This window comes from Erpetoichthys calabaricus, chromosome 9 (genome assembly GCF_900747795.2).
Source record: "Erpetoichthys calabaricus chromosome 9, fErpCal1.3, whole genome shotgun sequence".
NCBI classification, from domain to species: Eukaryota; Metazoa; Chordata; class Cladistia; order Polypteriformes; family Polypteridae; genus Erpetoichthys; species Erpetoichthys calabaricus.
In genome coordinates, this window is record NC_041402.2 from 6710475 (window position 1) to 6737501 (window position 27027).

The following is a 27027-nucleotide window of genomic DNA, read 5'->3' on the forward strand; positions in this document are numbered from 1 at the left end:
TGCTATGCAGTAATTATAGGAATACTCCAACCAAAAATGATATTTTCTCAATGTCTCTTACCCCTTGTACAGTAGTCTGTAGTGGTAGGGGGAAAAAAAAAAATAAAAATGTAACCTCGTGTTTTCATAGAGAAATTAAATATTGAATATTCAAAGTCAACATGGTGGATAAGTGAGCAACGCTACACAGTGCCCCGGGGGGGGGGGGGAATGCTCACGTACACTTTATTAGGTACACCTGGTCAACTGCTTGTTAACGCAAATATCTGATCAGCCAATCCCGTGGCAGTAACACGGTGCATTTCGGCCTGTACACATTCTCAAGACGACCTGCTGAAGTTGTAACTGCACATCAGAAAAATTGGGAAGAAAGGTGACTTATGTGACTTTGAATGTGGCAGCATGGCTGTTGGTGCCAGACGGGCTGGGCGGTATGACCCAAATTCTATATCATGGTATTTTTCAAAATTATACCGGTATCACGGTATTTTTCCCCCCCACATTTTCCACTGCAATTACTTCAGTAGACTGACTAAGAATAAGCTATTCCACTGTCATGAGAATTGTACATTGTACAAAAAACACATTTTAATGTTCACACAAGTATTAATATAGGTTTGCATGGCCCCATAAAGCGATACTTTTCAAGGAGGAGGGCACTAATGAGGCACTAATGAAGAGAAGGAATCACATTGCATGACAGTTGCTGTCAAAATATAGAACCTTTTTATTGAACAAATTTTGCAAACAACTTAAACTATAAAATTTTGACAACATATTTTCTACCATCCAAAGAGGCATTTAGACCAAATATTCAGAGGTGCTTGTCAAAAGTTGTATTGCACTGAACAGGTCTTAGAAAAGGAATAAATAGTGTAGTTGGTTTACAAAAACATTTACTTTGTTAATGTTAATCTCTGTTCACAGACACGTTAGCTATATGGATTGTAATGGTGTTGGTTATCGTGATCCACCGCTTGCTTTTTTTGTCGTAGGCAGTCCTCTAGCAAATGAGTCTACAAGTGACGTCTGACTCGAGTGTCCTCTAGCTTTTTCAGTTTTACCCGAGGACGTGGAGGATGCCACTCTTAGGTCCATGCATTCATGGTACTCCAAAGCATGCTTGCGGCTAAGGTGGTGCAGCAAATTGCTCGTGTTAAAGCCTCCGGCGACAACTTTAGCTTGACAGCATTTGCAGTAAATAGTCGTTTGGTCCACATCCGACCTTTTAAAACCAAAATCTCCAGACAACAGATGTGGCTCTTGTTCTCAGCAAAAGTTCTTTTGTGTCATCATGTTCAACTTTATCATCTGCTACAGCTTCAGTTTCGAAATGTTCTCAGTCAATTTTCACCGCTCAATACCTCCACTAACTCATGTACTCTATTGCATGCGTGTTTAGCGGTGTAGCAGTGAAAAAAGTCCCCCCTGAAACAGTTTCCTGCTGCACCACGTTCCAAATGTTGTTTAGGCTATTTAAACCAGTATTGTGGTATAAGAAAAAAATCCGTAACAAAAATAAACTGTTTACGGTATGAACCAGTATACCTCCCAGCACTAGTCAGAGTATTTTGGAAACTGCTGATCTACTGGGATTTCCACACACAACCATCTCTAGGGTTTACAGAGAATTGTCCGAGAAAGGGAAAATATCCAGAGAGTGGCAGTTCTCTGGGCGAAAATACTTTATTGATGCCAGAGGAGAATGGCCAGACGTTGCCTTTCTGTCAGCTGGAACCAAAGAACTCAAATAAGCACTCATTACAACCAAGGTATCTGAACACACAAGTCGAACTTAGAAGCAGGTGGGCTACAGCAGCAGGAGACCACACCTGGTGCCACTCCTGTCAGCCAAGAACAGGCAACTGAGGCTACAATTCACACCAAAATTGAACAGAAGACTGGAAAAATGTGGTCTGGTCTGATCTGATGAGTCTCAATCTCTGCTGTGACATTACATTCGGATGGTAGGGTCAGAATTTGGCATCAACCACATGAAAGCATGGATCCATCCTTCCTTGTATCACCATATTATTCCAATCTGGCAGCAGCTTAATTGACTCCCGATTTAAGTTTCGAATGGATTTTAAAATTCTACTGTTAACATTTAAGGCGATTCATAAACTCGCCCCTCCATATCTGTTCGACCTTCCCGTTTCCAATCCTTCACGTAACCTTAGATCCTCTTCCTCCATTTATTTGAAATAAGTTGTATTATATAGTATCTGACCGTCCCTCTGGCCCATCTAACCACCATGGGGAGCAGAGCATTCAGCCGTGGTGCTCCCATGCACTGGAACTCACTACCTACTGAGATTAGAACTATTGAATCATTCTCAACTTTCAAATGTGAACTTAAAACCCATCTGTTTAAAATGGCTTTTTCTCTAGGATTACAGTGAGTTTATCTGGTTTAACTTTTTATATTTTCTGATGATAAGTTTTGTTTAAATTGGGCTTTTTTATTTGTCTGTTTGGTGTCCTTGAGTGCTTAGAAAGGTGCCTTGTATAAATAAAATGTATTATCATCCATATTACTAACCGAGAATGGTAAACCGGAAGGCATGGACCCAGGTACACGGCGATGGACGCAGGAGACATAGTGCGCAGGTGCCTACAGCGCGCGTCTCATAAACCGCAAGCGAAGTCTGATCCACCGCGAACGAAGGAGTCACGGCTCAAAAACGAAATAGCTCAACTAACGCCACACAGAAAAGAGGATTCTGCACTGCACCCCAGAGTCAAACGTAAGACACTACGGAGTCCGCAAAGGTCCACAAAGATAGTACGGAAGGCGCGAGAAAGCACGAAAGGCGCAGGCGCCTACAACGCGCTTCTGAACTAAACGTCCACACTACACAGCATGGTCCGGGTAATAAGAATAAACGAACTCTCTGTATTAAAACGTTCGGCATCCTCACACGTCCAAACCATATAGCATATGTGAATCACATTACAGTGATGCATTATTAACAGTACAACCACAGAAAACGCTCCGTATTAACAGTAAGTGCAATTATCCATATTACTAACGGTAGACAACGGATAACTAATGGAGTCACGGTCACAGCTCCAAAACGATCCAGCTCAACTACCGGAGCTACAAAAGCGAGCCCGCATGGATAAAAACAATAGACGTAGGCGCCTACAACGCGCATCTGAAACTGCGGAAGCAAAGCAGGCACGGGTTCAAAACGAAAGACCACAACTGACGGAGATACAAAAACGAGCCCGCCGGGATAAAATCAATGAACGCAAGCGCCTACAGCGTGCGTCTGAAATGCCGCAAGCAAAGCAGGCATGGCTCCAAAAAGAAAGAGCTCGACTAACGGGGCTACAAAAATGAGCCTGCCTGGATAAAACAAATGAATGCAGGCGCCTACAACGTGCTTCTCAAACAACGCAACCAAAGGAGTCACGGCTCCAAAACGAAACATCTCAACTAACGGACATACAGAAGCGAGCCCGCCTGAATACAATTAATAACGTAGGCGCCTACAACACGCCTCTCAAACAGCAGAGTCAATAGATAAATGGCAAAGAAAGGAATGACAGACGGCCGCTAAACAATTCCGCCAATTAGCTGACAACGCATTCTGTAATGAGTCCACTATTAGTGAACATTCATTAGGATTAATGAATATACTTCCTTTGTTCGTCATCTACACCTTTACACTCCAATATATCTCATACATTCATCAATGTATTTCGGGTTACCCAACACCGGGGGTAGGTGAGCAAAGCGAGCAGGGGGTGGAGCCCCCTTATTGTAACTGGCTTAATGACTAGTAATAACAACGGGCACTAGAACAGTAGTGCATCAACATTACTAGGAACAGTCTATATTAAATGGCAAGGGACTTCATTCTTTTTGTTGGTCGTATTTTTCTTTCTTTCAGCCTTTCTTTTGTTGATGTTTACTTGCTGAGCTGACCGTTCTTCGTGGGCTGTCACCGTGTATTGTGCGTCTTTAATTTTCTGTGACAGTAATACTGTCTTGTACATCCGCTGGCTTGTACGTCCGTAATATACCTTTAATTTTTTCTGGCGGTAATACAGGCGTGCACATCGGTAATATGCCTTTAATTTTCTGACAGTAATACTGGCTTGCATGTGGCTGTAATATGCGTCACTGTATTGTGTACTTTTAATTTCCTCTCACAGTAATATTTGTTTGTATTTCCGTAAAACGCCTCTAACTTTCCCCGACAGTAATATTGCGCATCGCACCGTGCCCCGCGCATGCGCACTTCACCAGAAGACACACACACACGGATTTTATTAAAGAGGATATTTTATTTATTAGTGTTTAATACATTCTTTAAAATTGTTCTATTACCGGTTATTTTGTCTCGGGTGGCATGGTGGCACAGTGGTAGCAGTAAGGAGACCCGAGATCGCTCCCTGGGTCCTCCCTGCATGGAGTTTGCATGTTCTCCCCGTGTCTGCGTGTGTTTCCTCTCACAGTCCAAAGACATGCAGGATAGGTGCATTGGCGATCCCAAATTGTCCCTGGTGTGTGGTGGGTGTGTGGGTCCTGCGGTGGGCTGGCGCCCTGCCCGGGATTTGTTCCTGCCTTATACCCTGTGTTGGCTGGGACTGGCTCCAGCAGACCACCCATGACCCTGTGTTAGGATATAGCAGGTTGGATAATGGATGGATGGTATTAGCATCTGAACAGAGCAGGCCCAGCTTGTAGTATCCACAAATGGAACATGCTGATAGAAGTCTGTTCCTTCCAAAGTTTCTTGGTTGAAGTCACCAGCATTTTAGGGTCAGAATGACTCATCAGTGGAGTGTTGGTAACAAAGGGAATAATTTCTGGATGGATGTTTTTTCTCTCCACCAAAAAAAATAAATAAATCTTCTAAACAAGAATTTTCTAACAAAGAAGACAACATGAAACCTCGGTCATGTTAGTCATTTTGCTGCGCTTTGAATTATATACAGGTAGATTGACATTAAGCGGCACTGAAGAGACAAGGATTTCATCCATCCATTTTCCAACCCGCTGAATCCGAACACAGGGTCACGGGGGTCTGCTGGAGCCAATCCCAGCCAACACAGGGCACAAGGCAGGAACCAATCCCGGGCAGGGTGCCAACCCACCGCAGAGACAGGGATTTAACAATTTTCATTTTTTCATGTAACAGGTGTGTGAGAACACACTGCATATGTTAAAAGACTGTTGACTGAGACTATGAGAATTACAGCAGCTGTACCAATAAATTATAAACCGTGGTTGCCAGCACCTGTATGGGGACAGCAGGAACATCTTTAGAGCTGCCAACAGTTCAAGGACCAGACTAGATTAGAAGATTAGAGACCACATCTGAAGTGAACACTTGCCAGACCCCCAGTAAAAATTGCCCAGAAAACAGCGGCCACGTACAACACTTAATATGAAGGCATGTCCTGCTGTAACAGGCCAAAGGAACTGAAGAAGGAGACGGAGGTCTTAAAATTCTCAAATGCAATCAATAAAGTTGATCCAAAACAAACTTTGTTTAAAACAAAGCCACATATATTCTGTAACTCCTGATTAATGAGGAGTGAACCGTTTGTCATGGAATCACACACACTAGAGGTCTGCAATCTGACACTAGTCCAATGAGCCCTGATGAAACATCGGGTTTCAGGCCTGTTTTTAAAATATTAAAAATTGGGCTAAGGCCAGGTTCGGGTTTGTTGAACCCACGAACCCACCGATTTTGAGGTTTGACCATTTTTTTTTTTTTTTTTTTTTTTTAAATATAAATTCGGGGGGTGGCCTGAATTGGAAACACCACCTGCAGCAAGCCACACGTTTAACAAGTTCCACGTCGTGCATGTTCCTGTTTGGAGATGTGCCTCCTGATTGGCCGTTTAGCATGGACTACTTTCCATTTGTTCTCAAATAATTTTGACAGTGTGCAAGAACACTGCCAGAAATTAGATGACCGCAAAACACTTGCCAAATGCATCACTTACTTGCGAAAGCGTAACTCACGCTTGACAAAATGAACGATACCTGGACAAAGGATTTTGGCAGTAAGTGAACTCCAAACAATATTTCCCCCCCTCGAAGAAGGTTTTTATATATATATAAATAAAAAAAAAAAAGGTGACAAGATATGGAAAGAGTTGCATGGACGGCTCAAGCGTGACCTTGGGTTTGATGCTATTCTTATGAACAAAGTCGGCTGGGTAACTGATCAAGGACCAAACAACATTTCTGCACTTGCGTCATAGTGTTAGCTGGACCACCAGGATCAGGTCCGTTCTCCAGCATGCATCCGAGGTTAAAGAGTGTTCAGATATTGTCCCAGAAATTGCAGAAACATTGCTGGCAGTGATGGCCTTAGTGAAATATGTGAAGCAAACAAGTCTAGTAAGCCCGCTGACAGTGCGTTAACCTCCCAAGCAAATAGCAGAAGCAGCGAGCGGAACTTTAGTGCAACAGGCAGAATGCTAGAACGGTGGGCGCAATTTTGTTTATGCAGAACTCTTATTAAATGAATGACTTCATCACAACTGTAAATGGTTCTCCGAGTTTACCCAACAGTTTCGTTCACGTGGAACAGCAACACATTTTCACAGTAATCTAACAGAAATAACTGGTATGGCTTATAGTTATCCTTATGCAATACTGTTTACTGCAAAGCTGTGCAAGCAAGGATTAATAAAACAATGGGAGGTCGAGCTTTTAGTTACAGGGCCCCTAAACTGTGGAGTGGTCTGCCTGCTACTATAAGAGATGCCCCTTCGGTCTCAGCTTTTAAATCCCGGCTGAAGACTCACTACTTCAGTTTAGCATATCCTGACTAGAGCTGCTGATTAACTGTACAGACTGCATCTCTGTTGTCAGTCATTAGCACTAAAACATAAGTAACATGACAGTTAGAATTGGATACTAACCCTCACCTATTCTGTTTCTCTTCTCGGTACTCAAATGTGACACTTGGTGCCACGGCCCACCTGCCAAGTTGTTTTGCCTGCCTAAGGTAAACTCATCCCTGATGGAGGATCTCAGGAATCGTGGGAAAGAGGGGTCCTTTCATCGGATTGGCTGGCCCAGCACTGTTTCAGCCATGGAATGGCCAAATGGGGAGGGCACTTGATGGATGAAGTCTCCAGGACTCTAAATATATCCAAATCTAATTATGTGATATCATCTAATGTTAAATTCTGCTCCGTACTTCTAAAAATTTTTTGTACTGTATTGAGGATTTGTTCTGTTCTGTGTATTGTATTGTATTGTATTGACCCCCTTCTTTTGACACCCACCGCACGCCCAACCTACCTGGAAAGGGGTCTCTCTTTGAACTGCCTTTCCTAAGGTTTCTTCCATTTTTCCCCTACAAAGTTATTTTTTGGGAGTTTATTCCTCGTCTTCTTACAGAGTCAAGGCTGGGAGGCTGTCAAAAGGCAGGGCCTGTTAAAGCCCACTGCGGCACTTCTTATGCGATTTTGGGCTATACAAAAATAAATTTTATTGTATTGTAAGCTGATGAAACTAGGGGTCCCCAAGTCCACTCCAGGGAGGGCTGCAGGTTTTCATTCTAACCCTTGAAAAGGACTGCATTTTGGTGCGGGTGGAGAAAGAAAAAGCGCTGCTCCACTTGGAATAAAACGTGGGTGCTGGACAGAACTTGTGTCTCGTGTGTCTGTGTAAGGACGACAATAATTATTTTAATTTGGGTCTCCTGCCAACAAACGGCCAGAAGGACCCATCTGGGATTCCAATTGTGAAGCCCGGGTACGTACAGCCGCCCCAACCTGAGACAGACAGGCAGGACACGAGTTCCAGTCAAGCACACACGTTTATTTACAGCTGGGGAGCACTTTTTCTTCATTTCTCACTACAGAGTTCCCACTACAGCACCAAAACAGTTTGTCCTTCCTTCTCTCATTTCTCTGCCATCTACCACTCCTCTCAAGCAAGCTTTGTCCACCTCCTCCCGACTCTGGCTATCCGGGTTGCGTGAGGAGGCACCTTTTATAGGGCATCCAGAGGGGCTCCAAGATCATCTTCTGGCAGCACATCTGAGTGTGGCAGAAGTGCTGCAAGCCAGGGTTCAGAAACTGTCCAGGTGCCCCCTGGCGGTGGCCATGGGCCACAGCAGGGTTGGGCTTCTAAGCTCCATACCCAAGGCCCCGTTGTGAGCCGGGGGGGGGGGGGGGGGGGGGGGGGGGTTTTGCTCTTTCGTGTTCTGGGGGAGGTATTACCCCCAATATGCCATCACCCCCAGTCCTTCCATTACAGGTGCGTCCCGGCCAGGCATCTATCTGGCCATCTGCCACACAATGATCCAAACATACTGCTGAGGCCACAGCAGACAAAAACAGACCATTCTTGAATGACCAAACTAGTCACCCGACTGAAATCCAATTGAGCAGGCCTTCCATATGCTCAAGAGAAAACTGAAGGGGACAAGCCCCAGAAACAAGCAGAAGCTGAAGATGGGTACATGATTGGTGATGCTCTGCCAAGCCGGAGAAGAAACTCAGCACTTGGTGACATCTGCGAGTGTCAGACTTCAAGCAGTCACTGCATGCAGGGGATATGTGACAAAAGTCCTAAATAGGACGACCGCTTTAATAGACCTGCCATTGCTGTGTTCCAAACATTATGGTGCCCTAAAATGGGGGGGTGAACCATGCAGAAGAAGTGTGGCACCTGAATATATGCCAATCTCCTTAAATGAAAGTCTGTAATGTGCTCTTTAATCACAAGTCTGAACTGTTTGATTTGTAACTTGAAACCGTGGACCAGAGGGGTAAAAAAAAAAAAAAAAAAAAAAGTATCTCTGTCCCAAACATTATGGAGGGCATTGTATGTCATCATGTGAAGAGCGCTATATAATAATAATAATAATACGCTGCTACTGCAGGTTACATGCAAGAGTCCGACAAAATAGAAAACACTTGGATTGGGACGCCAAGTCTAACAGGAATAGAAGAGGACTGAGGGAAAGAACAAGGAGACATTTCAAATAACACACCAGCTGTACCAATATTTGAAAGTGAAGGTTTGATTACTTATCTAACACACAGGCTGTTAAAAGGTGACAGTGTTCAAAAGGAACTGCACAAGGTTAAGAAGGAATTAAAAAAAAAAAAAAAAAAAAAAAAAATGAATTAGAACTTTAAGGGGACCAAATTAAAGGAAACTAATCAAAGAAAACCAAAGGGTTTTTTTAAGTCCTATCACACACTATGCTCCAAGAGATATTATATTAAAATGCAGATCCTTACTAATCACATTACAGTCAGAAACATAACGATGTCTGGGCTCGGGGGGGTGGGGGGCTCTATTAAAAATCTGCACCCTCATAGTTGCATCCTAGCTGCCTACAACTCCTCCTGCCATCACAGAGTGGGCAATTTTCTGTTTCCACGCACCCTGAGTTCACACTTGATTTAATGCCGACAAATGAAAAAATAAATATTTGAGGGTAAAATTTACACATTTGACTATTCAGCTAATTATTGTCATTAAAAATGATCTAAATGTAAAAACGAGTTTTTAATAGACTTCTAAACAGAGTATTGAATTAATGTAATTAAGCTTTTCTGTGTTCAGTTTTATATTCATTTGGCAGTGGTAAAGTGGCACGAGGACTGGCGTTTTCACCCAACCAAGTTTGAATTTCATTCCCGGCCAATGTCATCAGAACCATCTGGATGAGAACAGGCCATGCAGCCCAACAAGGCTTGCTAGTCCAATCCAACCCAATTCTTCCAAAAGAACATCAAGTAGAGTTATGAAGGTCTTTAAAATCCTACTGTCTACCACACTACTTGGTCATTTATTCGAAGTGTCTGTGGTTCTCCATGTAAAGAAAAACTTCCTGATATTTGTGAGAAATTTACCCTTAACAAGTCTCTGTGTCCCCATGTTCTTGATGACCTCATTTTAAAAGAACAGTCGCAATCCACTGGACTAATTCCCTTCATAATTTTAAACACTTCAATCAGGTCTCCTCTTAATTTCCTTTTCCTTAAACCACAAAGGCTCAGTTCTTTGAATTTTTTCTCATAACTCATCCCCTGTAGCCCTGTAATCAGCCCAGTTGCTCTTCTCTGGACTTTCTCTTGTGCTGCTATGTCCTTTTTGTAGCCTGGAGACCCAAACTGCACACAGGATCCCAGAGGAGGCCTCACCAGTGTGTTATAAAGACTGGAGCAGAATCTCCTGTGACTTCTACTCCACACATCAAGGCGCTATATGACCTGACATTCTTAATGGCTTCTGAACACTGTTGGGAAGTCGATAGCTTAGAGTCCACTATGACTCCTAAACCCTTCTCATAAGGTGGACTCTTGATTTTCTGACCACCCATTGTGTATTCAAATCTTCACATTTTTACTTCCTATGTGTAATACTTTGCATTTACCGACACTAAAATTTCATGTGATACAAATCTACCCAAGCCTGTATGCTGTCAAGTCCCTCTGTGATGATACAACAGATTCTGGATTATCTGCCAATCACATACATACACACACACACACACACAATCCGGAAAGTATTCACAGCGCATCACTTTTTCCACATTTTGTTATTTTACAGCCTTATTCCAAAATGGATTAAATTCATTTTTTTCCTCAGAATTCTACACACAACACCCCATAATAACAACGTGAAAAAAGTGAGATTTTTCCAAATTTATTTTAAAATAAAAAAAGTGAGAAAGCACATGTATATAAGTATTCACAGCCTTTGCCATGAAGCTCAAAATTGAGCTCAGGTGCATCCTGTTTCCCCTGATCATCCTTGAGATGTTTCTGCAGCTTCACTGGAGTCCACCTGTGGTAAATTCAGTTGACTGGACATGATTTGGAAAGGCACACACCTGTCTATATAAGGTCCCACAGTTGACAGCTCATGTCAGAGCACAAACAAAGCATGAAGTCAAAGGAACTGTCTGTAGACCTCCGAGACAGGATTGTCTTGAGACACAAATCTGGGGAAGGTTACAGAAAAATTTCTGCTGCTTTGAAGGTCCCAATGAGCACAGTGGCCTCCATCATCCGTAAGTGGAAGAAGTTCGAAACCACCAGGACTCTTCCTAGAGCTGGCCGGCCATCTAAACTGAGCGATTGAGGGAGAAGGGCCTTAGTCAGGGAGAGTGACCAAGAACCCAATGGTCACTCTGTCAGAGGTCCTCTGTGGAGAGAGGAGAACCTTCCAGAAGGACAACCACCTCTGCAGCAATCCACCAATCACGCCTGTATGGTAGAGTGGCCAGACAGAAGCCACTCCTTAGTAAAAGGCACATGGCAGCCTGCCTGGAGTTTGCCAAAAGGCACCTGAAGGACTCTCAGACCATGAGAAAGAAAATTCTCTGGTCTGATGAGACAAAGATTGAACTCTATGGTGTGAATGCCAGCTGTCACATTTGGAGGAAACCAGGCACCGCTCATCACCAGGCCAATACCATCCCTACAGTGAAGCATGGTGGTGGCAGCATCATGCTGTGGGGACTGGGAGACTAGTCAGGATAAAGGGAAAGATGACTGCAGCAATGTACAGAGACATCGTGGATGAAAACCTGCTCCAGAGCGCTCTTGACCTCAGACTGGGGCGACGGTTCATCTTTCAGCAGGACAACAACCCTAAGCACACAGCCAAGATATCAAAGGAGTGGCTTCAGGACAACTCTGTGAATGTCCTTGAGTGGCCCAGCCAGAGCCCAGACTTGAATCCCATTGAACATCTCTGGAGAGATCTTAAAATGGCTGTGCACCGACGCTTCTCATCCAACCTGATGGAGCTTGAGAGGTGCTGCAAAGAGGAATGGGCGAAACTGGCCAAGGATAGGTGTGCCAAGCTTGTGCCATCATATTCAAAAAGACTTGAGGCTGGAATTGCTGCCAAAGGGGCATCGACAAAGTATTGAGCAAAGGCTGTGAATACTTATGGACATGGGATTTCTCAGTTTTTTTATTTTTAATAAATTTGCAAAAACCTCAAGTAAACGTTTTTCACATTGTCATTATGGGGTGTTGTGTGTAGAATTCTGAGGAAAAAAATGAATTTAATCCATTTTGGAATAAGGCTGTAACATAACAAAAATGTGGAAAAAGTGATGCGCTGGGAATACTTTCTGGATGCACTGTATTTATATATAGATATATATTAGTGCTGGGCGGTATACCGGTTCATACCGAAAACCGTTTATTTTTCTTATACCCTAACACCGGTTTAAATTGCCTAAATAACGTTCGGAACGTGGCGCAGTGGAAAACTGTTCAAGTGGGGACCTTTTTCACTGCTACACCGCTAAACACAGATTTGTTGCACTAGGGCTCTTTTTCACTGCTACACCACCAAATAGTGGGCGGTAGCATAGGTATGCCGTGCGGTGAAAATGGACAGAGAGCCAAAAAAAAAAAAAAGCAGTCACATCTGTCACCTGGAGATGCTTTAGTTTTAAAAAGGTCAGATGTATGAATACTGTTTCTATACTACTGGATAATACTGCAAGCCAAGTTGTACTTGTTTTATTTGTTTTCAATACAGCGTAATGTACCTGGGTACTGTGTAATAGTGTGACGACATTTTGACTTTATTCTCGACATTTCCACTTTAATCTTGACGCTTATGACGAGAATATATTCTTTTGACTTTATTCTCATAATTTGTCATTAAAGTAGAACATCGTAAACTAAACTTCATCATAAAATGAATATTTAAATTTACTAGATTTTCTCAAACCCCGTCATAAGTTATATAGCACATTAAATGCTTTGTGTTAAGTGATTTGTTCAGAGATGGGCGCAACTCTGAATGGATGGCATAATTAAACATGTATAACGAAGATATTTTTAAAGTTCTGAACACTCCGTGGGCTAAGTTTATAACTAGTTTTAATTTCACAAAGACGTTTATCGTGTGGTGATTGGTTATGTGGTGAAAGAAAAAGGAAGGATAGGAACTGGGGTTTTGGTACGTCAGATAGAGACAGCATGCATGCAATAAAGATAGCCCGCTCAGAAGAACATGCATTGAATTCTGTGTTCGTGTCTCCGACCACCAGATCACAAACCCAACATTTACACAATATTTAAGTTAAACCTGTGTGATAGCTATTCATACATCCAGTTTTTTGGAGCCTCGTCACATCTGCCATAAAGTTCTCTACACTGAACATACACCTGGGGACCCCTTACTGCGATTGAGCAGCACTACCGCCTCACTACCGTGCCTGTGTAATACCTGCTTTAATGCATTTCATCATGAAAATGATATCAAGTATTTATCTTAGCATTCTAAATTTTCAGAAAGCAGGAATATCATGAAGTGAATGGATTCTGTATGGTGATCGCTTAAGAAGCGTAGTGATTAACCACTGGGTCGGGGAACGTAACACAAAGCATTTAATGTGCTGCATTAATTTATGACGGGGTAAATTAAGTAATTGATTAAACATTGATTTTAGGAAGAAGTTTAGTTTACGACATTCTACTTTAATTATGAAGTAAACTTTGAGAATAAAGTGGAAATGCTGGGGTTCATCACTGGTGTGTTTTTGCTCCTACTCTGTTCAATGCTTGTATGGACTGGGTGTTGGGCAAGATCATGGGGTCCAGCAGCTGTGGCATCTGTTGGTGAAGAGAGATTCACGGATCTTGACTTTGCGGACGATGCAGTGATCTTTGTAGAGTCAATGAAAGCACTGATCAGGGCACTCGAGACACTGAGTGAGGAGTCCGAGTGTCTGGACTTGCGAGGGTCCTGATAAAAACCAAAGACCCAGGCCTTTAATGACCTCTTGGGCACGGCCATCAGCAGTGTGCGTCTGTCTGCGGAGAGAGTGTTGACCTTGTTGAGAAGTTTACTTACCGGATACTTACTTAGACGGATTGGGAGAGCATGGAGGGTCATGAGGTCACTGGAAAGGGGTGTGTGGCGCTCCCGATATCTCTGCAAAAGGACCAAGTCTTTAGAGTCCTGGTGCTTCCTGTTTTGCCATATGGTTGTGAGACATGGACGCTATCCAGTGACCCGAGACAAAGACTGGACTCCTTTGGTAAATCCTTGGGTACCGCTGGTTTGACTTTGTGTTGCTCATGAAGTCCTGAATGAGGCACATGACCTGCACTGTGAGGGAGCATCAATTACGGCACTACGGCCATGTGGCGCGTTTCCCTGAGGGTGATCCAGCTTGTAAGATCCTAATTGTTGGGGACCAGAGTGGGTGGACCAGACCAAGGGGTTGCCCACGTAACACCTGGTTACGGCAGATAGAAGGTCATTCCCGGAGGGTGGGACTGGACTGCATGTCTGCCTGGGGGGGTGGCCAACCGGGATCCAGTGTTTTATTGTGTAGTGGGTGCGGCAACATGCTGTACCAGCGCATGATCCCCAATCTGACTTTGCTGTATGGTACAAATCTTGTAATCGATATTTAACCCACTTCCTATTGTGCAAATGACTTGAAATTTTGCACACTTACTTCCGATGACAATACATGAATCAATAATCAATTTCACTAATTGAACAATTAATCCATATTAAGAAATGAAATGTTTATATGAAGAACAGCTCAAGATTTCACCAATAGATGGCGGTAGTAACTGCATCTTGTATGAAGATGTGTGCATATAAACAGCAAAGGAAGTGTTAAAATATTGATTACAAAATTATAGTAAAACAAACAAGACTAAAAAGTTGAAAAAAAAATTATATTTATATATATATATATATATATATATATATATATATATTTATATTATATATATATAACACATACATACACACACAAAAATACTTTTTAAAAACCACGCTTGTTAAAAAGTGTACTAAAAAGTAAAAAAAAATGAGTCTCATACATCACTTGTAAAATAAAAGCGTGGGTGCTTTTCAAACAACATTTAAAAAAGCACCCACGCTTTTATTTTAATAAATAAAAAAAAAAAAAGTTTATATTATATATATATATATATATATATATATATATATATATATATATATATATATATATATATATATATATAAAAATTTGTGAATTTCCCCTTGGGATTAATAAAGTATCTATTTATCTATCTCACACACACACACTTTTTAACTTAAGCCTGGTTTTTAAAAAGTTATATTTTTTTTAGGTTTTCCAATTGTAGCACAAGCAGGTCAAGTGACTTGCGAGGGGTCACACAGTGGTGTCAGTAGTGGGATTTGAACCCACACCTTCAGGATTTGAAGTCCAAAGCCTTAACCACTACACTACACTGCCTGCTGACTTCCATCATCATTGAGCCACTTTGGGGAGATCACAAAATGTGCAGTTCATGCAAGACATCCAAAGAGTTTACAGGACCAGGAGGCTTTTTGATTAGAATAATGGGCAGCTGGAACCACCTGAGAAAATCAAGGACCTCATCCGCAACTCTCACAAAAGACTGCATGCCATCATTGATGCTAAAGGGGGGCAATACACAGTATTAAGAACTAAGGGTATGCAAATATTTGAACTGGCACCATCCTCAACATTGTTCTTAATACAATGTTTTGTTTAAATGTTGTGAGATTCTGTGATGCCATATAATTTAATTTGGATTCCACTAAAAGTAAATGAAATGTGTTTTGTCTGATCGGTCAGCTTTTCTTTTAAGTATGGCACACATTTTACAAATTCTGTCAGGGTATGTAAACTTCTGAGCACATCTATTGACCTATCACTCACAGTCTGAACTTGGATGAAAGTACTGGGACAACTCTCCAAACCTCTTCCATGGCCACAGGTGTATAACATGGAGCCCCTCGGCATGCAGACAGCTTCTCCAAACATTTGTGACAGAATGGGTCGCTCTCAGGAGCTCAGTGAATTCAAGCCTGGTACCGTGATAGGAAACCACTTGTGGAAGATGTCCATTCATGAAATTTCCTTGCGACTAAATATTCCACAGTCATCAGTTAGTGGTGTTATAACCAAGTGGTAGCAATTGGGAACAACAGCAACTCAGCCACGAAGTGATAGCCCATGCTAAAAATCACAGAGCGGGGACAGCGCACGCTGAGGTGTGCAGAAGTCAGCAACTTTCTGCAGAGTTGATAGCTACAGACTTCCAAAACCTCAAGAACAGTGCAGCGTAGAGAGAGAGCTTCATGGAATGAATGGGTCTCCATGGCCGAGCAGCTGCAGAGCCAAGCCTGACATCACCAAGTGCAATGCAAAGCATCAGATACAGTGGTGTAAAACCCACCAGACACCACTGGACTCTACAGCAGTGGAGATGTGTCCTCTGGAGTGGCGAATCACATCAGCAGTGTGCCTGTCTGCGGAGTGTGTCAACCTTGTTGAGAGGTTTACTGACCTCGGCAGTGACATTCATGACTCTGGTGACTCTTCCTATGAAGTCAGTAGACGGATTGGGAGAGAAGGGGGGGGTGGGGGGGGGGGGCATAAGGTCACTGGAAAGGGGTGTGTGGTGCTCCTGATATCCCTGCAAAAGGACGAAGGTCCAAGTCTTTAGAGTCCTGGTGCTCCCTGTCTTGCTATATGGTTGTGAGACATGGACGCTATCCAGTGACCCGAGATGAAGACTGGACTCCTTTGGTACTGTGTCTCTCTGGAAAATCCTTGGGTACCGCTGGTTTGACTGTGTTGCTTCTGGAGTTCCAAATGAGGCACATGACCTGCATTGAGGGAGAGTTAGTTACAGCACTACGGCCATGTGGTGCGTTCCTCCCCCCCCCCCCCCCCCCAGAGGGTGATCCAGCTCATAGGATCCTCATTGTTGGGGACCCAAGTGGCTGGACCAGGCCAAGGGGTCGTCCACGTAACACCTGGCTGCAACAGATAGAGGGTCATTTCTGGAGGGTGGGACTGGACTGTGCGTCTCCCTGGGTGGGGGAGGGTAGGGTATGTTGCCAACCAGGATCCCAAGATGTTTCGTTGTGTAGTGGGTGCGGCAACGCACTGTACCAGTGCATGCTCCCCAACTTGACGTGACTTGATCAGGAAAGCTCAGCAGCAGATATCTTTCCTCCAACAACTTTACACATGTACCCTGTCCCAATCAGGGTTACTTCAGTTTTATCAAGCCGTAATTCAAAGTGCCCTCATTTTCTTCATACCCGTCTGGTACAGCAATGCATCTGCTCACTCAAACCATAAATGTCAGCGTGTTAATCCTTCAGCAGAAAAGATTGTAGGCCTGAAACTGCACTCCAATGAGGTCCAGCGTACATCACGGGTTAGTAAACATGGTGGAAATATAATCAAAAACTACACTCACACGTTTTTTCAGTTATCATCAACTAGTCTCGAAACGCGAGAGCTACTTCTGCTTATTTCTTACTGCTAATGACAGTACATCGACAATGCAATGACAATGTCAAGGCCTGGGCAAAGGATTTGTTAATTTGGTAGTGATGAGGGCACACAACCTCAGGCCACTCCACGTCACTCCCAGAGGATGATCTAAAATAGTGGGATCCCAGGAGAGCTACAGCACTCAATGGATTCCTGATGCAGCGGTGGACTTCCTAATTGCAAGACCTGGTCTGCATGGGATTTCTGTGCCACCAGAATACAGTCCCCATCTACTGTTTACAGCTAAACTGTTGCCCGCTTACACCACCACCCGAGAATGCTTATCAGAGAGAGAGAGAGAGAGACCCAGCAGACTTCCTACCATGGAGGTGGAAGTGTGGACTTTTCTACACAAAGACAGAGAGCGGTGTGTCTTGTCAGAAGCAGACGCCCTTCAGGCTGTACAGGCAGCGGTTAGTAACGGTCTCTAAAAGCAAACGGCCATAGATACAAGAAGAGAGACTCGTTACACCCTGTTCTCCGAGTCAAGTCTGTTTCTTCCTGATCTCAAAATTACATCTCTCTATTATAACAAATAAAAATCTTGGGCAGAGAGACGAGACGGGACTTTCTCAGAGAGACACTTTTACGTCCCACGAGACAAGACTTTGTGCCAAGAGATTTAACCACAACTGGGGCCAGAAATAAAAGACAGGGTAGAATGTCATAAAGAATTCAAAAACGTTGGAGCGGTACACATGCAGAGCAGGTTAGAGATAATGGAAGTACTAAAATTTGAAAGTCTCAAAAAAGAGGATAGTAGCGCTAACAAACCGAAATTACTCTGAAATAACGGAACAGCGAAAAAAAGAGATCAAATATATTGTTTGGATTTAAACTAAGTCGGAGACTTGTAGATCGTCTAATTCGTGTTGCCGTCGGGGAAAAGTAGTGTTTCTACCCAATGAAGAGACGTATCCGAGAGAATTAAAAATTTTGTTGTTTGGTGAAAGTGAAATCCACATACAGGAGCGGCAGAGACACAAAGGGGCTGGTGCATAGCACAGGCAGGGGGGTTGGCATAGATAGATATCATATAGCGCCTTTATCTAAGTAGATAGATATGAAAGGCGCTATATGACAGATAGACAGATATGAAAGGCGCCATATGATATATAGATAGATATGAAAGGCGCTATATGACAGATAGATAGACAGATATGAAAGGCGCCATATGATATATAGATAGATATGAAAGGTGCTATATAATAGATAGATGAGATAAATATGAAAGCCACTATATGACAGATAGATATGAAAGGCGCTATATGATAGATACTTTATTAATCCCAAGGGGAAATTCACATACAAATATATAAAGGCTTACCTTACTTTACTTGCGGATACATGTTGTTATTTTGCTTGAGCTTATTGTGTTTTCCTGTGATACACTCATCACAAAGTTTTAGGGGTTAGAAGGCTACTTATGGGGTACTTCTTTTTTTTTTTTTTTTAATATATAAAATGGGATCACGAGTACTGTTAAATTACCAGGACCCGAGTACTGAATTGTATTTCTTCATGTGGATCTTGGCATGATAAATGAGCACTAAGGCAGGCAGTGTGGCTCAGTGGTTAAGGCTTTGAGTCTCAAACCCGGAGGTTGTGGCTTCAAATGCCACCAGACACTGTGTGACCAAGAGGAAGTCACTTCACCTGTTGGAAAAACAAAAAATATATCCAATTGTTTCTCAAATGTTGCAAGACACTTTGGATAAAAGCATTGGCCAAATAAATGGAATTACTCGGTTTGTGTGTCCCGGTCTGTTTTGCAGACGATGTGCCACTGCTGGTTTCGTCACCGCCAGGAAGAGGATCAGCACCTCCAAGTCCAAGGTGATGGTTCTCAGCCAAAAAAGGGTAGAATTCCCTCTCCAGACTGGGGATGAGGTTCTGCCACAAGTGGAGGAGTTTAAGTAGATCTCAGGATCTTGCTCACAAGTGGTGGAAGAAGGGAGATCTGAGCAGCATCTGCAACCACGTGGTCCATCATGGTGAAGGAGTTGAAAGGCAAAGCTCTCGATTTACTGGTCTCTCTAAGTTACTGTGGTACTTGTGTACTAAATGGACGGCTAGTACCCTTTGCTATTATCGTGATGCAAATCGGATTTTCGTTTTTAACATTAGGCACCCAAAGGGGACATTAACATTAAGGACCTATAGGCAATATACGGTATGCTCCACCTCCATTAACTTTAAGGTTAGTATTTGTGGTATATCCATCCATTGTCCAACCCGCTGAATCCGAACACAGGGTCACGGGGGTCTGCTGGAGCCAATCCCAGCCAACACAGGGCACAAGGCAGGAAACAATCCCGGGCAGGGTGCAAACCCACCGCAGGACACACACAAACACACCAAGCACACACTAGGGCCAATTTAGAATCACCAATCCACCTAACTTGCATGTCTTTGGACTGTGGGAGGAAACCGGAGCGCCCGGAGGAAACCCACGCAGACACGGGGAGAACATGCAAACTCCACGCAGGGAGGGCCCGGGAAGTGAACCCAGGTCTCCCAACTGCGAGGCAGCAGCGCTACCCACTGTGCCACCGTGCCGCCCTATTTGTGGTATAGATAGATAGATAGATAGAATACTTTATTAATCCCAAGGGGAAATTCACAGTTTGGCCAGTCTAATAATTTAAAATCCAAAAATTAAGCAACTGGGCGCCTCCCCCATGGAGCCCAACACTAGAATGAGTAGGAAGTGCCGTCCGTTTAGTGCACGAGTACTGTTACTACTTTCATCTGTGGGTGACGACACAAGTGACCTTACTGCCCATATTGTGATGCACACTGCTAATTCATTAGCCGCTATCCAATGGTTGGTCTAGATTGGTGTCTCAGAGAGGGCACATCGTCTACAGCCCATAACATTGGTACATTAAAAGTAACATCATGTACATCAAGTGCTGCATAGTAGGGACAGGCGAGTCACTAATTGAAGATACAAAGTAACAGGATGGTCATGGGGGCTCAATGCTACACCCCGTTAGTTTATCTGCCCCAGCTCCAAAGTGCTTTTCACAGGAGGTTCTATCAAGCTTTGAAACCTCCCATTATAAATTCAAACATTTCTACTTCCCACACCTAACACTTTTACATTTATCTACATCACATTTCCTCTGCCCAAGCCTCTCTGTAACCATTTAGCCGATTCTATGACCTTGCAGTGGGGCTGATCTCCCCATTCAGGACTGGCTCAGACCCCAGGCCACCCTGAACTGGCTAAAGCGGGTTCCCGAATATCATCGTCACCGTGTTTATGGTAGGACTGCTGAGAGGAAGGGCATCAGTGCAAAGAACTGAGGAGAGTTTAGTGAATGTTCTAGAACTTTTTAATGATTTGTAGAAATCTGCAAGGATAAGTGAATTTCATTTCGAACATTTTACCAGATAATCCTAACCAGGGTTTAAACAGCTACCACCAGTGCGGATCGCAGGTGTGCGGAGGTGGGTGGAGTGAACGGGCACAGGTGCGTACGTGCAAACCACAGATGTCCACAAACACACATCTAGTTACAACCAGGAGAACAAATGCTCGTGTAGCCATTTGAAATTGCAGATAACCACTTCTAGCAAAGAATATTTTTTTTTAATATCAGAGTGATAAGAAAGAACAAGAAACGACGACTCATCGGCGAAAACAAAGAAAGGGTTGTTCACTCCAGAGCAGATGCGTACAAAGGACAATCCTTCACTCCCCTCCCCTCGCCTCGCCTCCGCCCACCGCAGCATCCCTTGTCCCCCACAAAAAAGCCAACCCATAGTAAAGAAAATAGCGAGAGGCACCTTTAACATCCCCGGCCAAAGCGCTCCACGTCGGCGCGTACTGGATGCAATGCCCGCACCAGGACGAGTAGAACTGCACCAGCCAAGCGGTCGACGAGTTCTGCAGGCTCTTCTTCAACGTCTCGCTGGTCAGGATGGTTAACGGGTCCGTGCTCGAGTACAGCCGAGTCGTAGAACATTGCAAAGGATTAAAAATAAGCACAAGGGCGACTAAAAGTAGCCAATATCTATAGTCACTAACGCACGACCAGCAGCGACGTAGCGCCATATCGCCGACGCCAGCTTCCAAAGCTGCAAGAGTGAAGGAGGAGAAATGAGTGGGTATTGACGTCTTCATTTTAAACCAATAGGTAGCCACAGGGGGAGGATTTTTCGTAAAAAAGGGTGGGTCAAGCCGCCCAATTGGGCCAATAGGTGACGGCAAAGCATATACCGATCAGGGGAACATAAACAAGCCAATAAGCAGTTGCTAAAACCTGAAGGCACAAGCAGCCAATGGCTGGGCTCAAATCAACTTGCCGGTGCCGGTCACGTGCGGCTACTCCTGGAAGTCACAACTGTCAGATTTGCGCCGTTTTCACACGAACGGGAAGGGAGCCGTCTTTGATGTCATTAATGGGTTTAGATCGCCGCGTGTCATTCGAGAGGCTAGTTTTAAAAGCGTTCCTTTAGTTTTATGAGCTAGTTTTGAAAGATCATGAAGAGTCTAATTTGCATACGATTGTCTTATTTTACAGCATGGCAACGCCCCTTATGTAGATAGGAGCTGTTGGCCACGCCCACAACCTGTGAGACACATCAAGTTAACCGTTGAAGAAAAAGCAGAAAGGGGATGTGCGGGGCAAACGAATTTCTGCGTAACGTCCAGATTCTCATTCAATTTACTAAATGAAATAGGAAATCACCTTTTCACAAAAGGAAAAATGGCATCGAGTGTATTGCCTCACACTACTGTTAACTGGGTTCAATATTCAAATCAAATACAGATAGATAGATAGATGTCATGAAATGCTTAGTTGTTAAACTCCAAGATTTTGCATTAAAGAAGAAGATAGAAGAAGCTAAAAATGACAATAACAACAGCGTAGAAAGATTGTTTTACAATGGAAAGATGTCTGCCGCCTGACATTACCTGTTAAAATAGATCGTCTACAATAGGGATCTGTAGAAAACGAGTTGAATACAAAAGATGGAACTAAACTTGTTAAAGGATAAGTTTGGTATATTTTCAAGTCCAAGGTATTTATTCACAAATATGACATGTATACACTTGCCATGCAAGATTGTGTTCTGACATTACACATACTCTATAAATTAAAAAAAAAAAAAAATAAATTATATATATATATACACACACACACACTGTGGTGGTTTGGCACCCTGCCCAGGATTGGTTCCTGCCTTGTGCCCTGTGTTGGCTGGGATTGGCTCCAGCAGACCCCCGTGACCCTGTGTTCGGATTCAGCGGGTTGGAAAATGGATGGATGGATGGATACACACACACACGTTGCCGGTACTGGCACTTTACAATAGAGGCTAATGGGGCAGAACGGGAAAGTGTCATTTCCATGACCACAGCACAGAAAAGACATTTTTTGGATGGCTGGCATCATTAATAAGATTCTTCTTCGCCCTGGTCCGTCATTTGTTTGTGCAGATGTCCGGGAAGTTAACGAGCGCACCCCCAGTGATGCATTCGGCTGACCGCTCCACTTCCTGGAGAGCCTTGAGGTCCTGCTGTTTTGGTTTATTTTTCATTCAGATACTGTCAATGGTGGATTAATAGGAATTCTTTAATATCTGGCATCCGAGGGGGTAAAGACGTGGTCGTGCTGATGCATTTGAACAGAACCAAAGCAGGTCTTCTGTGATGTGGACACTGAGGGGTCTGAAACTGACCACCTGAGTGCTGTTAATACACTGCGGGGGGTGGTCGTGCCTCTCCTGTTTTCTCCCAATGTTCACAATCAGCTCCTTTTTTTTTCTTGTAGACATTTAGGAGTAGACTGTTGTCCTGAAGCCAGTGTGACATTGTTCTCCACTGCATTCAGGTAAGCCTGCTCACTGTTGTTAGCTATCAGCAGCACAGGGGGGTCCATCAGCAGACCTGACAATGAAGTTAAGAGTCACGTGCAGCCATCCAGTCATATGTGTAGAGGGAGCACAGAAGAGGACTCAGCACACAGCCCACTGGAGTCCCTGTGTTGAGGGTGAGGGAGAGTGGAGTGCAGCCACCCACTCGAACCACCAGGGGTCTGCCTGTCAAGAAATTAAAAATTCTACAGAAGACTGACGTGTTCAGAGCTTGGTGATCAGCTTAGAGGGGCTTATTGTGTTAACTGCTGAACTACAGTCCATAAATAGGATCCACAAATAATTACCTCTCTTGGATGGGCTAGTGCAGCATATAGAACCAAGGTGATGGCATAATCAGTGGATCTACTGGAGTGATAAGTGAACTGTAAAAGATGTAGTTCATTAGGCAATGAAGAGTATGCTTAACTCCTGACTAGCCTCTCAACACATATTCATTACTGTGGAATGGGATGGTAGCCATTCAGGAAGACTGGAGTTGACTTTGGAGGTAGCAGGACAATGATGGACCTTTTAATGCATATTGGTATAGTAAAGTGGGAGAAGGAGAGAGGAAATGTTACCGTGAATGATGGTGCAAGCTGATCAGCACATCACTTAAAAAACATGTCCTGGAATGCCATCTGGACCTGGTGACTTCACGAAAGCTCTCCTTACATTATGTTACCGACCATGTGAGTGCCGCTTCCTCTCTAGGCAGAGCATCCGCCACAGATACACTGCACTGCTGGCTGGAGTTAGCGGCGTTCACTTCAAAGTGCAAATTATGAAGCTGGTCTGCCAGAGAGGTGATGGCACACACTATAGGAATGAGTGATTAAACATGTCTACCCAAGGGATGGCAAATTAATGAAGGTAATAGGGGTGTGGGATCTCTGGATCAACATCCAGCCGGGTCGCCAGAAATATGAAGAGATCTGCACAAGTTTTGAACAACATTCATAAATCAGCAAAAGTCTACTTTAACACTTTCATTTTCTTTGTTGTGGTTCAAAATGAAGAAAAAAAAAATCCAGACAGGCTTGTTGAAATAAGTCAAGTAATATCCTTATATTATTAATAATAGGTAACAGAGGATGGATATATGCAAGTGTATATCCATATATTATACAGTGCATCCGGAAAGTATTCACAGCACTTCATCACTTTTTCCACATTTTGTTATGTTACAGCCTTATTCCAAAATGGATTAAATTCATGTTTTTCCCTCAGAATTCTACACACAACAACCCATAATGACAACGTGAAAAAAGTTTACTTGAGGTTTTTGCAAATTTATTAAAAATAAAAACACTGAGAAATCCCATGTCCATAAGTATTCACAGCCTTTGCTCAATACTTTGTCGATGCTCCTTTGGCAGCAATTCCAGCCTCAAGTCTTGTTGAATATGATGCCACAAGCTTGGCACACCTATCCTTGGCCAGTTTGGCCCATTCCTCTTTGCAGCACCTCTCAAGCTCCATCAGGTTGGATGGGAAGCGTCGGTGCACAGCCATTTTAAGATCTCTCCAGAGATGTTCAATCGGATTCAAGTCTGGGCTCTGGCTGGGCCACTCAAGGACATTCACAGAGTTGTCCTGAAGCCACTCCTTTGATATCTTGGCTGTGTGCTTAGGGTCGTTGTCCTGCTGAAAGATGAACCGTCGCCCCAGTCTGAGGTCAAGAGCGCTCTGGAGCAGGTTTTCATCCGGGATGTCTCTGTACGTTGCTGCAGTCATCTTTCCCTTTATCCTGACTAGTCTCCCAGTCCCTGCCGCTGAAAAACATCCCCACAGCATGACGCTACCACCACCATGCTTCACTGTAGGGATGGTATTGGCCTGGTGATGAATGGTGCCTGGTTTCCTCCAAATGTGACGCCTGGCATTCACACCAAAGAGTTCAATCTTTGTCTCATCAGACCAGAGAATTTTCTTTCTCATGGTCTGAGAGTCCTTCAGGTGCCTTTTGGCAAACTCCAGGTGGGCTGCCATGTGCCTTTTACTAAGGAGTGGCTTCCGTCTGGCCACTCTACCATACAGGCCTGATTGGTGGATTGCTGCAGAGATGGTTGTCCTTCTGGAAGGTTCTCCTCTCTCCACAGAGGACCTCTGGAGCTCTGACAGAGTGACCATCGGGTTCTTGGTCACCTCCCTGACTAAAGCCCTTCTCCCCTGATCGTTCAGTTTAGATGGCCGGCCAGCTCTAGGAAGAGTCCTGGTGGTTTCGAACTTCTTCCACTTACGAATGATGGAGGCCACTGTGCTCATTGGGACCTTCAAAGCAGCAGACATTTTTCTATAACCTTCCTTAGATTTGTGCCTCGAGACAATCCTGTCTCGGAGGTCTACAGACAATTCCTTTGACTTCATGCTTGGTTTGTGCTCTGACATGAACTGTCAACTGTGGGACCTTCTATAGACAGGTGTGTGCCTTTCCAAATCAGGTCCAGTCAACTGAATTTACCACAGGTGGACTCCAATGAAGCTGCAGAAACATCTCAAGGATGATCAGGGGAAACAGGAGGCACCTGAGCTCAATTTGGAGCTTCATGGCAAAGGCTGTGAATACTTATGTACATGTGCTTTCTCAATTTTTGTATTTTTAATAAATTTGCAAAAATCTCAAGTAAACTTTTTTCACGTTGTCATTATGGGGTGTTGTGTGTAGAATTCCGAGGAAAAAAATGAATTTAATCCATTTTGGAATAAGGCTGTAACATAACAAAATGTGGAAAAAGTGATGAAGCGCTGTGAATACTTTCCTGATGCACTGTATATAGATACCCTCACGCCTGGACAAACTGGTGAGGAAGGCAGGCTCTATTGTAGGCACGGAGCTAGACAGTTTGACATCTGTGGCAGAGCGACGGGCGCTGAGCAGACTCCTGTCAATCATGGAGAATCCACTGCATCCATTGAACAGGATCATCTCCAGACAGAGGAGCAGCTTCAGCGACAGACTGCTGTCACCGTCCTGCTCCACTGACAGACTGAGGAGATCGTTCCTCCATCACACTGTGTGACTCTTCAATTCCACCCGGGGGGGTAAACGTTAACATTATACAAAGTTATTGTCTGTTATACCTGCATTATCACTCTTTAATTTAATATTGTTTTTTATCAGTACTCTGCTGCTAGAGTATGTGAATTTCCCCTTGGGATTAATAAAGTATCTATCTATAGCTATATTATATATCTATATCTATCTATCTATATATAAAAGCCAAATACCGCTGACTCACTCATCACGAAATCTCCCAAACCATGAGGACTTGGGACTTGAAATTTGGAATGTAGGTTACCTTTGGCCCATAGGTGCTCGCGAAGAAATGGTTTTAAAAAATTTGTGGTCCAAGCACGAAATTTCTTATAGTTTTTTAGACCTGTTTGTATGTCTGTCCGTTTTTCACGAGAGAACTACTTACCACATTTAGATCGGGTTTTTTTCTATAATTTACTTGAAAATTCCGTTGATTTTGCGACTTTCTCATCGCGCTAAGTATCATAGTTCACTTGCAGTACCAATTTATTAGCGTGAATCCGAGAGAGAGACTCATCGGGCTGCGGGGCCCTCCTCACTCACACGTCTGCCTCGGGGTGTAATCTGAACTCCACTTAGTTAGCGAACGACAGAATTACATAATAATTTGCTTGAACATGCCGATTGATTTTGTGACGTCCCTCATTGCGCTAAGAATCACAGTTTGCTTACAGGAGCGATATATTCGCGCTAATCCGAGACAGAAGCTGCAGGCCGAGGAGAGGGGGAAAAGTAATGTCAGGAGTAGAGAGCTGGGCAGGGCCCTCCTCACTGTCCTGTTTATTATGTGGGCGAAGCAGCGGGGCACAGCTA

At 43.6% G+C, this 27027-nt stretch overlaps 1 protein-coding gene across 1 annotated transcript in view; it reads right to left on the reverse strand.

The window, feature by feature from the left end:
- The window catches only part of qsox2 (quiescin Q6 sulfhydryl oxidase 2), a 129334-nt gene extending 107942 nt beyond the window's left edge, over positions 1–21392 (reverse strand). Inside the window, exon 1 of the mRNA XM_028809106.2 lies at positions 21099–21392. Coding sequence (XP_028664939.1) covers positions 21099–21366 — 268 coding nt within the window. The 5' untranslated portion in view covers positions 21367–21392. The remainder of the gene's footprint in view (positions 1–21098) is intronic.
- Between the last annotated feature and the right edge of the window lie 5635 nt (positions 21393–27027).